Source organism: Zootoca vivipara, chromosome 1 (assembly GCF_963506605.1).
Source record: "Zootoca vivipara chromosome 1, rZooViv1.1, whole genome shotgun sequence".
Lineage (NCBI taxonomy): Eukaryota > Metazoa > Chordata > Lepidosauria > Squamata > Lacertidae > Zootoca > Zootoca vivipara.
Genome location: NC_083276.1, coordinates 90,359,821 through 90,374,164, shown reverse-complemented (window position 1 = coordinate 90,374,164; position 14,344 = coordinate 90,359,821). Strand labels below are relative to the sequence as shown.

The window sequence follows — 14,344 nt, the reverse complement described above, 5'->3', positions numbered from 1 at the left end:
TTTGTGGGTAGATGTTCAGGATAGACTTTCTGGAGAATCACTGGTGGTTTTGCGTAGTTAGCTTCCTAAGGCAATATGAAAAGGGGTTAGGTTACCACTTACCCAATAAAAAGGAGTTCTTAGAAAAACAAAATTTAACAGTTGACTAGTCCCACTCCCATCCATGCCTGCTCAGATGCATGTGAATGGCAACCCACACAACCCCCTGGCACTCCTCCTCTGACTATACAAGTCTCAGAATCACAAAATGAAAAACTGCAGCCTGTCTAGGTTAATCTTTCTCTTCCTTTCTTGTCTCTCTGTGGCAGTACGTATGGGACAGGATTTTGGGAGCATTTAAACACAAGAATTTCCGGACTAGAGAAGGAATTTGCCTCTGCCTTATTGCAACACTCAATGCGTAAGTTGGAGCTTGTAGCATATTTTGCTGCCCTGGGCTACTTTGGGAGGAAGGGCAAGATCTAAATTTAATAATAAACAATAACAACAATATCCACGTTCAAAATAATTTAAAAATACTTAGCACATATTTTGTTCTCTCCCTCCCCCTTCCCTTTCTTGTCTGTGTCTTTAGATCTGGAGCTCAGAGTTTAACACTGAGCAAGATTGTGCCACATATATGTAATTTACTTGGAGATCCAAACAGCCAGGTGAGTCTGCAATGAAACAAATTTGATTGAATATATTCCCACAGGAGAAAAATGACTGTGTGCAATAAATTTGGCGAAGAAATGCTTGTGGTTGGCAGGTGTGTGGAATTGCAAGCTTTGATATTTCTCATTTGTTGATCTTGGAGCATGATGACTACTCCTGTGCTGAAGTTGTTGTGCCAGTCTTGAACATGCTTATATGAATGAATGAATATCTAATTGCTTTCAATGAGGATTTGGTTTCATTTCTGCATGTGGTGTAATTTTGGCTTACGAATGGTATATTTTTGGAGAAACTGCAGCTTTCTAATGTTTCTGCAGTGCCACAAAACTGGCTGCATATAGTTTTATGGGGCAGTGGGAGAGATCTCAGCAGTGAGAGACAAGGGGACCATGGTGTTACTAAGATAAATAATGGAACTCCATGCCAGGGACAGAATTGTAGAGTTTATCCAGTAATCAAGCCTCTAAAATGAACTCACTCAATATACTATCTGCCTCCATATTGAGATGAGGTAGGTATGATTTTTGTCAACATGTATGGGAAGGATTTGAGTTGTTATGCTATAATAGGGTTACCATATTTCAAACAGTGAAAATCCGGACAGAAAAGCTATTGTGCTCCCCCCCCCGGCCAACTCTTGCCCATAGAAGTGGCCACATTCTCAGACTTTCCAAAACACCCACTGGCCTCTATCACCAGCCAGGGGATCAAAAGCCACTGTGCTTCCTTCCTCGCAGGTAGACTGTTGTGGCAAAGGAAAGACCAGTCAAAGCAGCTTGCTGGGAAACAGAACAAGCCATGTGCAAAATTGAAAACAGAATAAAACATCAGAAATAGAAACATTCATAGTTCAAAGGTCTATGAATAGTTTAAAAATCGGCAGTGCTGTTTTTCGGTCGCTGTCAGAGGAAGCAGGGCAGATGGGGAACCTGTGGGTGTGATACCTGGGGGGCTTCTTCCACCTGAGGCAGTGGCCTCACCCTGCCTAATGGCTGGACCAGTTCTGCTAATAGTGCTCCCCCAGATGATCTCAGTGATTGGCTTGGGTCGTAGCTGATCCTAAAGGTATCCTGGGCCTAAGCTGTTCAGGGTTTTGTATAGTAGTAAAAGAATATTAAACCTGGCATGGTGGCATATGGGAAGCTCATTATACTTGAGATAATGATAACTTCAGGAATCGGTACCTGAATTTGCTAGGTTTTCTCTTCCCTCCCCATTCCCTTTTCCTTTGCTGCCAGGGGCTATCTTGGTTTTTTTAAAAAATAAAATTGTACAGCACTTACAAGTTAAAAGGGAAAAACACAACTACTACTACTAACAACAAACACAATAATTAGGCATATACCCACACTCTCACACCTACTAGCTCAATAGTGGACAGATGGTCAACAATGTTCCCCTCCTTTTCTGGCTCTAACAGAAGTGTATCTGAAACATGAGTTTCCTTGTTACCTCTCCTCTCACCGCTTCTGTGCCTGAATCCTAAGTTGTACCCTTAGGCTAATAGCAGTTCCCTAGAAATGATCTTATTACTTTCCTGCTACTGCCATATGAGAGCCATTTAGGTTGTGTAAATCAGTGTTGTACCAATTAAATACATAAGCAGTTCTTTGAGCAAGGATTACTGGCCTTTGCCAAGGGGGTTGGACTCAGTATCTTATCAGATCATAATCCATCACTTGCTGCCTGTTCTTGTTGTAGAGTTATAGCATCAAAGCTGCAGAGAATGGAATTTGCATTAGTTGATGGTTGAAACAATTAAAATAGATTGTTGGTTCACTTTTGAGTTAAAGTTGCGCTATGTTCCATGAAGGGCTGCTAATCAAGAAATTCAGGCGAAAAGTAGCCTTGGGTGTACTGAGCAGTTTCTTTGGATCCTGGCTATAGCATTTTATAAAACCCTTGCTTTGTGTCTGACACTGGCTATATTTAAAAGGTGACAAATTTAAATGGCCAGTCTTCTATTTTTAACTGCAGATAGCCTATTTTTAGCTAGATAGCACTTTAAAAAATGCTGTGGAGTCACTCCATGAAATATAACATGGTTTTAATGACTGCTCTGGTCGTAAATTACACAGTGAGGAAATTAGAAGCATTGCAGCATTCTTCTTTAGTTCAGTTCAACATCATTACACAAGTTGCTGTTTCAGACTTGGCTTTCTTGGACTTGAAACATCATTGCTTTTTAGAACAGCTTTCTAGATTTTATTTCCCCCTCTTTCCAGACTGTTTCACCTGCATCTTGTTGTGTTTTTTGTTTAGCCCAGCGGCAAAAGCTTCTTTTTGACCTTGCTTAAGATGGGGAAGAGAGATTTTCTTCAACTCCATAAAATACCCTGTGCTGCTCCTGCTCAGGAAATGAACTCTGCTGTGCTGTTGCAGGGACAGGAAGGATGATTAGGAAGGTGAATCAGGGGAAGAGATGTAAATTTTTATTCTTAATTTATAAACAAATCAACTGAAACCTATATGCTCTATCATTCTTCTTTTCCTTTACTGGTCCAGTCTAAGGATCGTCATTATATGTCAGATGTGGGCTTAAAGCAGTTAGGCAGCAACTCTGAAGGTGCTGTTTTATATGTCGTTGAAGTTTTCCCCCATTGATTCATTAGACTCATTTTTTAGCCATTAGTCCAGCTGTTGGGTAGAATTCAGGAAGTGTTGATTAGACCCACTGACAGCAATAATTGGATTTAGTTGTTGTGATTGATGACAGTGTTATTTATATTAGCTGGCTATGCCTTGATCACAATCCTGGTGAATTATGGAAGTGTGGGCCTGACAAGGAGACCGCTGGGAGTCTCATGTAAGCCACTTCTCTGAAAAGAAGAGTTAGATGTAATTAACAAACAGTAAAAATCCTTTACGTTTGTTTTCAGTTCTCTTTAGTGGAGTTTAATATAAACGTAGTGTGTTGATTAACAAACAGTAACAAACAGTAGTGGCACCCGCCTGTGGAACGCCCTCCCATCAGATGTCAAAGAAATAAACAACTATCTGACATTTAGAAGATATCTGAAGGCAGCCCCGTTTAGGGAAGTTTTTAATGATTGATGTTTTAATGTATTTTTAATCTTTTGTTGGAAGCTGCCCAGAGTGGCTGGGGAAACCCAGCCAGATGGGTGGGAGTAGAAATAATTTATTATTATTATTATTATTATTATTATTATTATTATTATTATTGTAAAAATCATTTACATTTGTTTTCCATTCTCTTTAGTGGAGTTTAATGTAAATGTAGTGTGTTGATTAACAGAGGGGAAATCCCCACACACTTGCATAAGAATACAAGATCCAGCTTTCTGATGCCACAGATGCCTGCAAGAACCCATCAAGCAGGATATGAGCGCAATACCACAAAGTCATGTTCCTCAGCAACTAATATTTGGAGGCATGCTGCCTTTGATATTAGAGGAAGTATATAGCCATCACGGCTAGCAACTGGTCTCCATAAACATATTTGGAGAAAATCAGATGAAAGAGAGTAAAGTCAACCAAGCACCGCACGTACTTGCTAATGATGCAGAGAGGAAACTCTGGCACCCCTGGCTTTTAAAAATGTGCATGTTTAACGGTCACCTGCCTCAGAGTCTGGAATGATGTAGCCCTGTTTCCAGCACAGATATGGTCCCTTTCCTGGGTGATCTTCGGTGGTCTTCAAAATGGTGTTGCTCCCCAGTTATCATGGGATGCCCCCCCCTGACACGAAAAGGACTATAGTCTCTTTATCTTCAGAGCTGCCTTTCTGCTTTGGGGTGACTTGATTTGCTGTTTGTTTGAAGGGTTAGAAGAGTGCCTCACAAAAGACTGAGAGGTTCATGTCCTCTCGCCGTCAGAAGTTGGTGGAATGCTTATGGCCAGTTGTAGGAGTCCAAGTTCCAGAACTCTGCCAATGAGCAGTTGTACTCTTAGGCAGTGGCAGTTGAAAAGGCATAGGTGAGTTATTTGGGCAGAGGGGAGGGTCCACAATCTGCCTCCAGGTTCACTCCCTAAGTCTCTGGGCTGGCCAAGAGGCAGAGTCTTCTTTCTCCATGGTCTTCCAACACAATGCTTCTCCTTTATCCATTGTTGCCATGGAGATAGGGAGATCCCTGAGCCATGCTTGGTCAGGGGGGTAGAAGAGGAGCAACGTAGAAGAGCTGGCATGGGGGTAGGAGGGAAATATAGCTGGTGGGATGGATGTGGATTCGGCCTAGAGGGAACAAGGAAGAATGGAGGATTGGTTTTCGAAATGCAATTTGCTGTGGAAAGGAAGGATAGAGAAGAAGAGGTTAGATCTAGTAACACAATTTTTTCTTAACATTTTGTGTGCATAATTCCCTGGTTCATTTTGGATCTTAATCTGATTTTAAGATAGGGATGTCCCTTTGAAGGAGAGCTCATGCCTTTGAAAGAGTGTTCATTGCTGGCCAAAAGCAAACAGCCATGTCAGTTTGTTACAACAAAATTAACATAAAATGAGACTTTTTATTAAAACCAACTGCTGCTCGCCGTGAGTTATACAAGCTTTCAAGTGGCACCAAACTCTTCCTCGAGCTGAAAATACCCGAGGACATCTTTTAAATGGATGGAGGGTGGGAATACATGCTTCGTCGTCAGGACTTGAGCCTGCTGAATATGAGACCTGAGAGACACCAGGAAGGGATTTAAACTGGTATGCCACACCACTGCCCTCTTGATATGGAAGAAAACCGGCTTCAGAGATAATAGCAAGGAAGCCGTTTTAAACCAGTGGTTCAGAATATAACTGGCCTCTATACCAGTTTGCTTACTAGTCTGTGTAACCTGCTGCTGTTCCCTGTGATAGGTTACTATCCTTTCACTTTTGCTTTTGGCTTACTTGGCCTTAATCCCACCCCAAATTTAAATGAATTGAGCCCTGGTGATTCTTCCTCCATCTGCAAGAGGTGATGAGCTCATTCTACCTGTAAGATTGAGAAGGATGCCAGCCAACCAAAGGATTGAGAAACTCCAGATTTTTTCTCTATTGTGAGCCTTTAGTTTAGGAGACTGTCTAAAAGGGGGGTGGGGGATGACACTAGTGGCTCTCCGTTTGCTGTTGAATTGCAAGTCCCACCACCCCTGACCATTAGCTATGTTGGATGAAACTACTGACAGAATCTATCAACTTCTGGAGGGCCATAGGCTCTCGACCCCTGATCTTGCCATAATATGACTTTAAAAGCTTGTGCACCAGGCTCTGGGTGAACCTAACAGGTTGTGAGGCATCTGTGTTGGTTGCCAGGTAAAATACATCAGGATGCTATCATATGCTTACAGAAAAAAATATGTCTTCCTGTTTATATTACTCAGCTGCCACAGTGGTGGCCTATTATCTACCAGATTGCTTCCCTTGGGAAGTTCAGAGGGGTTTGTTTTCATAACTGTGTGAAAAGCTTTTGTTCTTAAAAATCTGAGGTCAAAACTAGACATGGTCGAGGTCTCTGCTCCTCTCTTTCCCTTATGGATTTGTCATATTATTTCCCTGCTTTTCTGGCATCAGCCAGTGACATGGAATAGGTACAGAGGAATGAAACAGGTACGTCTGAGTGAAGATTATTGGGGGAAGGGGGGGGGATTTGACATGAGTCAGGTGTGTCCCTATATGTAATTCTGCCTAGACCTGGACAGCAATCTTGACAGTTATATAAGAGTATTATTAGTTTTCCTTTATGGATTTATCTAATTGTATGTGTAAAACTTTCCTCCTATTCTTTTCTTGGATCTTTAGGTTCGCGATGCAGCAATAAATAGCCTAGTAGAAATCTACAGACATGTAGGTGAACGTGTAAGGGCTGATCTCAGCAAAAAAGGATTGCCACAGTCTCGGTGAGTGAAGAGTTTCTGGTTTTGATGTTCTTCTTTTTCAGTGCACTTCAATTTATTCTGCTACTAAACTCTGAGCATCCTTTGCTTCTCATCTGCTGTGTGTTATAACTGGTTGGACCTGATCCCTAGTTTTCAAAAGTCGTGAGCAAATCGGATAGATCGCAGTTTGAAAATGATGTTGTTTTGTTCAGTTGACTGTAATTTGTACATTATTTGTTTTGTCTGATAGTTTGAAGATCAGGATGAATAAAGAAAATCTCAGAATTATGATGTGGACTTGAAAATCGTGAGATTTGAAAAGTTAGCATCTTTGGGAACACTGTCAGCTGTGCTTAACTATAAGGATTGCACACCTGCTGTTTTAATAAATGAGAAAACTAAGATTGAAGAATGTACTGAACTTTTTCTGGAATAATGTAATTCACAGCTTGTGTGCACTTCTGAGGTGTACCCTTTTTTCTTGTTCATTTAACACCTATATCTGACTAATGAAGGAAGAGTTTTTTCTTTCTTTCATTAAAATTAGCGGCACAAATATACTTTCGTTGATATCAGCAAACCTTTGCCAAAGTCTGCATTCTCAGTTGGAAGTTTTGCGATGTTGATTGTTCAGTTGTTTTATTTTCCAGGTTGAACATCATTTTTACAAAATTCGATGAGGTCCAGAAATCAGGAACCATGATCCAGGGATCAGGTGGTGAGTAGAAATATTGTTTTTGCTTTCTTATAAGATGAAATCAGTGCTTTAGAAAACTTGTACCCTTTATCCAAACTTAAATAAGTTGTGGTTGAGACCTGTTTGAAATTAGTGGGATGAATGAATAACAAGTAAATGGGTTTGTGTTTTTATTTTGTGATTGATGTTTCCTATTTTTTTTATTGCCGTTAAAAACAAAGCATGCAAGTTGCTTTCAGAACTACTGAAAAGGAAGATGATGTATTTAAAAAAGCATCACATTGGTTAGACTGGTGCCAAAGGGGTTTTGAACAGAAGCCTGAGTGAATTTTCATTCTGAGATTAATAGCTCTATATGAAAGCAACAAGACACTTTGTGTTAGCATTCATATACTGTATATTCCTATTTTGTGGCTGAAAGTTCTGCAGCTGTAAAGTTATTGATTCAATATTCCTTTTATTTCATTTGTTGTTGCAGCCTTCAGCCAGCCTGGCATAGTAGCTTAGCTTGTTCTTTCAGTATCATATTATGAGGGGATGTGGTCATATTCTAAAGTGAACACTGGAGAAGCTATGTTGCTAGTAGCCCATTGCTTTCACCTGAGAGGAAGCTGGACATTGTTCAGAGGTCATTGTTCAGAGGTTTAGGAGGAACATGAAGGGTATATGTATAGTGGCATTACTCCACTCAGATGAAACCGCCTGACTACAGAAGATGTCATTGTAACATGGTGATAGCTCCTTTTGTTCCCTTTGGTGCCCATTGAATTGAATCAGATTTATATTGGATCAGTACTTAGTCAATTATGTACAAATCTCCTTGAGGAAAAAAGTAGCCGTTCTCCCCTTTGCAAAGTTATATTAAAATCCAAACAGAAAGGCAGTGATATGCAGGCTTGTTCCTTATCACTGTCCCCCCCCCCCCCAGCAGCAACATCCAACAGAGTATCTACCGTGTTTCCCCCTTTTTAAGACGTAGCCATAATATAAGACATAGCAGGATTTCTAAGCAGTTGCGCGATATAAGCCATAACCCGAAAATAAGACATAGTGATAGACCCTTCCCCCCTCCCGCCAGCCAACTCCCCCCCATAAAAATCTCTCCCCATTTTACTGTCGCTCCAAAGACACGTATTTCTTTTAAAAGCTTGTAAAAATGCACCGTAGAGCCGTTCCTGCAGCCTCGTGATTCCCCCTCCCGTTTCTGTAAGCATTTTTTAAAATACCTGTAAAAGGATTCCAAAATATATATTTTTTAGCTAGGCTGTGTGAGCTCTGCTTGCTTGGTGAAGAGGAGAAAAGTGGCATTTGCGGTGGGGAGAAGATGAAAGCACGAGGGAAAAAAGAGGGGCGATTGAAGACGCTGCCTTCCCCTTTAGGGAGAGACTCTGTGTGCGCGTCTCTCTCTCTCCCCCCCCCCCGCCTCTCTCTCTCTCTCTCTCTCTCTCACACACACAGCCCACCTCTCGCTTCCCCCCACCTTTCCCCCTTTTAATAGCCTTTTAAAAAGTGAGGATTCTTTTTTCTTTCTATTGCTTGTCTGTAGAGCTTCCCCTTTAAGGATTTGTACCGGTACCGGGATCGCTGCCGGTGGCGCAGTCCTTGCCTTGGGGATTAAGGACTTTCCCCTTCTCGCTGTTTAGGAGCTGCTAAACACTGCCCTACACCCTACACAAAAGTTAACATTTTGTGGGTAAGAGAAACACGGACGGGTTGTTAGGACCAGCAGATTATCTCACCCGGCTTTCTGCTGGCTCAATTGCTACTTAATTGCTACCATTTACCATCTTAATTGCTGCTCAGCTGGCTTCTTTGTTTTCTGCAGTATCTCAGCCGGTAGCCTCTTTGCTATCAGTGCTACAAAGTGCTACATTGTTGGAACTTTCGCTCTTAAGTCTTGGGCAGTTGGCTGGCTGGTAGAGATCCTTATTTGCTTTAGTATAGGCTACTGCTACGACTGCATCACACAGATAGATTCCATTATACTGTACTGGTTTAAATTTAAGAAGCTCCAGTGTAGCAGATTGCTATTAAGTGAGTCCCCACCTGGGAGGGGAGAGAGAGAGAGCAGCCCTTCGGAGGAGCTCCTTCCCTCCCTCACGAACATCCCAGGGCCGGGGAGAGAGGGCTGGGCCAGCGATGCACACACCTCCCTTCCCTCAGACTCCCTCTCATGGAGCTTGGTGGTGGCTGTTGCCCGTCATTTTCTTTCAGTCAAGAGTCCTGCCCCGCAGGGAGACAGGGAGCAAGAGGGGCACTGCTCCTGATGTAATAAAAATACCGGTAAGACATTCCCTGAAAATAAGCCACCCAGTGTTTTTTTGAGGAAAAAAAGTTATAAGACGGTGTCTTAAAATGTGGGAAAGACGGTAGATCCAAAATCCCAACATAGGTTTATCCCCCCCCCCAAGAAACAGTACTTGAAAGAACCAACCAATAATGGAGAATTTGCCCCCCTCCCGGAATGATGCTGGACTGTAACTACCATCATCCTCGTCCATTGGGTACTCTGAGTCGGGCTGATGGGAGTTGGAGTCCAACAACACTCAGAGCACCACAGCTTCCCCACCCCGCAAATAAATGAATCAACCATTCTTTAAATATGAGAGGTTTTCCCCCTCCCTCCTTCCTTCAAGTCCATCAGCATTTCCCTTAAATAGATCTTAAGAAATGCCAGCATTAAGTTCCTTATCCACAGGGGCTTTGTTTTTAAGCTTTAATAGTATTATGAATAAAATGCCAGTTGGTTGGGGTGAATTGCGACTTGAAGTGGGCTTTACTTTATATAAGAGGAAGGAGGATTTCATCTTGTGGATATGCTGTTGGTTGCTAGGTTACGAGGAGGTCTTTTCAGTCCTTTGTAGCCAGAAAATGGAGCAAAGCTGCACATTGGATTTTCCAGTGGTTCTTAGCACTGTGCATATTTGTGTGAGAGTGTCTCTTGTTTTACCTATAATTAATCAGCCTCTGGATGCAGAAATTGAAAGTTCTTCCTTCACCTCAAGGTTTCAGAAAGAATCAGAATTATCCCCCCACACACACTTTTTGTAATTCCTTGGATGTGCTTGCACTTTTCATGTGCTTGCACCTTTCAGCCAGAATTCCAGGCATGCCCATTCCTGTGGTATAGTGTGTGAATCTTTAATTAAATATAAGATGCAGGAAGGAATGTCTTTGGTTATAAATTACTCCATAGAACCAGTCCCTTTCCATGTGAATATAGTTTTAAGGTTGCTGATTCCAAGTCCAGTGAAAGTGAAGCACAGTGCAGACACTTTCTATTGGAATTGATTGTGGTGGTGATGTTTATGTTCCCAGCTTTAGTTGTTAGTTGTTCTCTGTGTGTTAGCTTTGTGGTTTTGACTCATAATTCAGTTGTGGCAACTTATTTATCATTTTCTCTAGTTCCCCACGAGGCAGCGCTCCATTAGGTGTGTGAGGTAGAAGTTAATAGCAGGACATTTGAAATGTTGTGTGGCCACATGACCTGGAAGCTGTACGGCGGCTCCCTCGGCCAATAACGCGAGGTGAGCGCCACAACCCCAGAGTCGGTCACGACTGGACCTAATGGTCAGGGGTCCCTTTACCTTTATAACTGATGCTCCCTTAATCAATAAAGCAGCTGTTCAGTGCCTAAGCCAGATCAAATAAATTGACTTCACTATCCAGAAGAGCTGCAGTTCCAACATAGTGAGAAACAGGGGTGATGGAGGTACGTTCTTACTTTCAGTTTGATACTGTGACTTCCTCTTTCCAATTAAAAAGAGGCATTTCACCAGAGTTTCCCATTATGTCTAAACCAGGGAACTGAGCCTTGTTTATTATGCTGATGTGTTGAGTGATGTGCAGACAGAGGCCACATCTGCACTGGACCATTTAAAGTAGCACCATACCATTTTAAACAGTCATGGTTTTCCCCCAAAGAATCATGGGAAACATAATTTAAGGGTCCTGAGCAGGCATAGGCAAACTTGGCCCTCCAGATGTTTTGGGACTACAATTCACATCATCCCTGACCACTGGTCCTGTTAGCTAGGGATGATGGGAGTTGTAGTCCCAAAACAGCTGGAGGGCTGAGTTTGCCTATGCCGAATCCTGAGAGTTGTTCAGAGACCACTATTCTCTTCACAGAGCTATAATTCCCAGTGTTCCCTGGGGAAGAGGGGTTTGCTTGTTAAACCACTCTGGAATTGTAGCGTGATACAGCTTTAGAATTGCAGTGCAGATGTGGTGTGGCCACAGTCCTCTTGGTTCAGATTTAACAAGGAACTCTGGCTTACTGCAAACCAGGAATGGAGCACCAAAGATGGTACACAACAGGAAGAAGTAGCTTGAGGGGACCGGTGAGGGAGGAGGGCTCTACCCAAATGGCTGTTCCTGGTTTATGAAGCCGCAAATGATAATCAGAACCAGGCCCATTAGAAATATCAGCATAGTTGGCAATTCAAAGGCCATACTCAGGAATTGGATGGAATGCCTAAGGTGAAACAAAGAGAGCTTGCTTGCTTGCCTGCCTGTATTGACTCTCTTGCAATGTGGGGCTAAGGGAACAGCCCACTCAACACAAAACACCAGAGATATAAAGCAGGAATTTACCCGTACATTCTGGCATATAAGACGACTGGGCGTATAAGACGACCCCCAACTTTTCCAGTTAAAATACAGAGTTTGGGATATACTCGCTGTATAAGAAATATGACCCGGCGTATAAGACGACCCCCAATTTTTGAGAAGTTTTTCCTGGGTTAAAAAGTAGTCTTATACGCAGGAATATACAGTAATGCCTGGAAGTTCCACCTTGCCCTTTTGAACTGCCCTGGTTAAAACTCCATTGCAATGTCTCTAAGCCTGGTCCTGCTAGAGCACCCAGGTTTCTGGAAACCAAGCCCCTCCCTCCTGCATAATTTCCAATACATCAGCAGCGGGTACAACTGAAAAGGTGACTGTGGTTGTTTTGTATCCGTTAAAGCAAGCTGCTTATAAACTAGAAAACAGAATTGGATACTTTTAATTTTGTTGTAACAGGGCCTTTATGTAATGGGCCAAAATGTTTTGGTTAGGCAGAGAGGTGTGTCTCTGTTCTGGACCGTGCCATGGAATTTATAGGATACTTATTTGGAGTTCTGAAAAAAAGCAAATACTAAAATATGCATAACTTAACACTGTTTTTTTTGGGGGGGGGCACCCCATACTCAGTTGCAGAACTGTGTCTGGCTTTTTTTTTAAAAAAAAAAGAATAAAGGATTACAATTCCTGAATGCATTACTGGCTTCCCTTTGAGTTAAAATTTATTGAGATTTAACTTAATCAGCCAGTGATGGGAACGGTACCCAGAGGGTTCCTTGTGATCTGCATCTGTTGAACTTGGTTAGGCTTTCCAATGCTCTGGTGAAAAGCATCATTATAAATAACATTTTTGAAATCCCTCTGGTTGCTTCTGCTGGTTTTCTGAAGGGAGATGTGAAAGAGCTGGGGCTGGGGGGGGGCAATGCTTCCTTTCTGCTGAATCCTGTTGTACATGCAAAGAGAGATTGTGCTGAAAGGAGCAAGCACCGCTTTTCCAACTGCAGAGGAGGCTTTTATTTTGGAGGAGTGTAGCAGTTGCTTCTCATGCTTGGTCAAAGAGGGTGGAGAGTTAACTCCTGTTTGAGTTGATGCTTCCACTGTAGGACTGCTTTCAGATCCAGCCGTTGTCTAGCATCACAGGACTTCTGCAGATCATGACTGCCAGCAAAGGTAGGCATTTTGCTTAACAAACAAGCAGGCAGCATGTATATATATATATATATGCTACAGACGACTGAGCCTGTTTATGCCATCAGAAGTTATTTTCTCCTGACAAATGGATTCCCCCCTGCCATCCCCCCTGCTAGAGGCATTATCCCCATGTAAAAAAGTTTAGGGAAATGGCATCTCTTCATTAGATATAGAAGGGATTTTTTATGCTTTTTAAAAAAGTTTCTGTATAGGAATACAGATAAACTGATCTGGAATATTGTAATCTTATTTCTAGGGGCAAAATGCCTTGTAATATGTGTGGATGCTTGTTGGTATGTTTGTGTGTTACACTGGCATTAGAAGACAGGCAGGTGTGGTTAGGGGAGGAAAAGAAGGAATCGGTTGCACAGTAGCTTATGGAAGGCTAACAGCACAATCCTATACATGTTTATTTGGAGGCAAGTCTCACTATATTCAGTGGGACTTGAATTCCAGCTAAGTGTGTTTAGAATTGCAGCCTTCATCACAATAATTGTTTAGGCACAATACATTTGGGAAGCGAAAGTGAATGACAGCTAAGAGCCTGGTTCTGTTTTCCTAACAGCCAAATTCCGCAGCAGCAAGAAAAGTATATTGAAGTGGGCTGCATAGTAACATAGCAGAGATGGGGGTTGGGGTGATGCTGAATCGCCTGCAATCTTGTGAAGCATTAATTTGCAGGGAGGCACAGACTGCTGCTTTTCTCTTTGGGGGAACCATTTGCATTAGCCATCTTCGACTTTACTGTGTTTGTGCTGTTCTCTCCACCCTCTTTCCAAAGACTGGCAGGTGTTTTTCTGTGAAAACAAGGCTTCCTCAGCTGCCATTAAAAAAAATCTTGTTGGTAAAGCATGATTCACTTGTGTTGTAACAGATTAAACGGGAGGGAGGAACTGAAGTATTGTGGCTGATAAGGAATGTGTGACACAAAACTTTGCTGCCTATCAGTTCCTTTCTGTTGCCTATTTCATCTTGATGGGATCTCGCTCTTAATGTTTTAAGGAGATGTAAACTGGAGCTTCTAAATTGGTTGCGACTCTAAACAGTTAACTGTTAACTCTTAACTGTTATCTTAGGCAGTAAAATTATATGATTACATTATCTCAGTGCAGGTGATACTTGAACCTGTTAAAGTAATGGTAGGTAGCTTAATGACGCAGGAAGATAATGCACTCAGATAATACCATTGCTTGAAACGGGGGGGGGGGGGAGGTTATAGATTGTTTCTTTTCAGCAGGATTAATAACACAACAGTTTTTCTAGTATGATTAAGAATCTAGCAGTATAATAAGCTATGAAATAGCCAATGTATTGTTTGCACCAATCACTTCCTTTAATTCCTAGTACAGTATAAAGCTGCTCAAGTATGCTTATGTTGGGTAAGATTGCTGTTAGAACAGTGAAGTGATGGAAATGTTCATGACCCAG

At 42.0% G+C, this 14,344-nt stretch overlaps 1 protein-coding gene across 3 annotated transcripts in view; it reads left to right on the top strand.

Moving 5' to 3' along the window:
* The window catches only part of CLASP1 (cytoplasmic linker associated protein 1), a 169,945-nt gene that overhangs the window by 52,567 nt on the left and 103,034 nt on the right, over nucleotides 1-14,344 (top strand). For all 3 annotated transcript variants that reach the window (XM_060278738.1, XM_035128785.2, XM_035128806.2), the window contains exons 5-8: nucleotides 309-400; nucleotides 575-650; nucleotides 6,386-6,483; nucleotides 7,113-7,180. In XM_060278738.1, coding sequence (XP_060134721.1) covers nucleotides 309-400; nucleotides 575-650; nucleotides 6,386-6,483; nucleotides 7,113-7,180 — 334 coding nt within the window. The remainder of the gene's footprint in view (nucleotides 1-308; nucleotides 401-574; nucleotides 651-6,385; nucleotides 6,484-7,112; nucleotides 7,181-14,344) is intronic.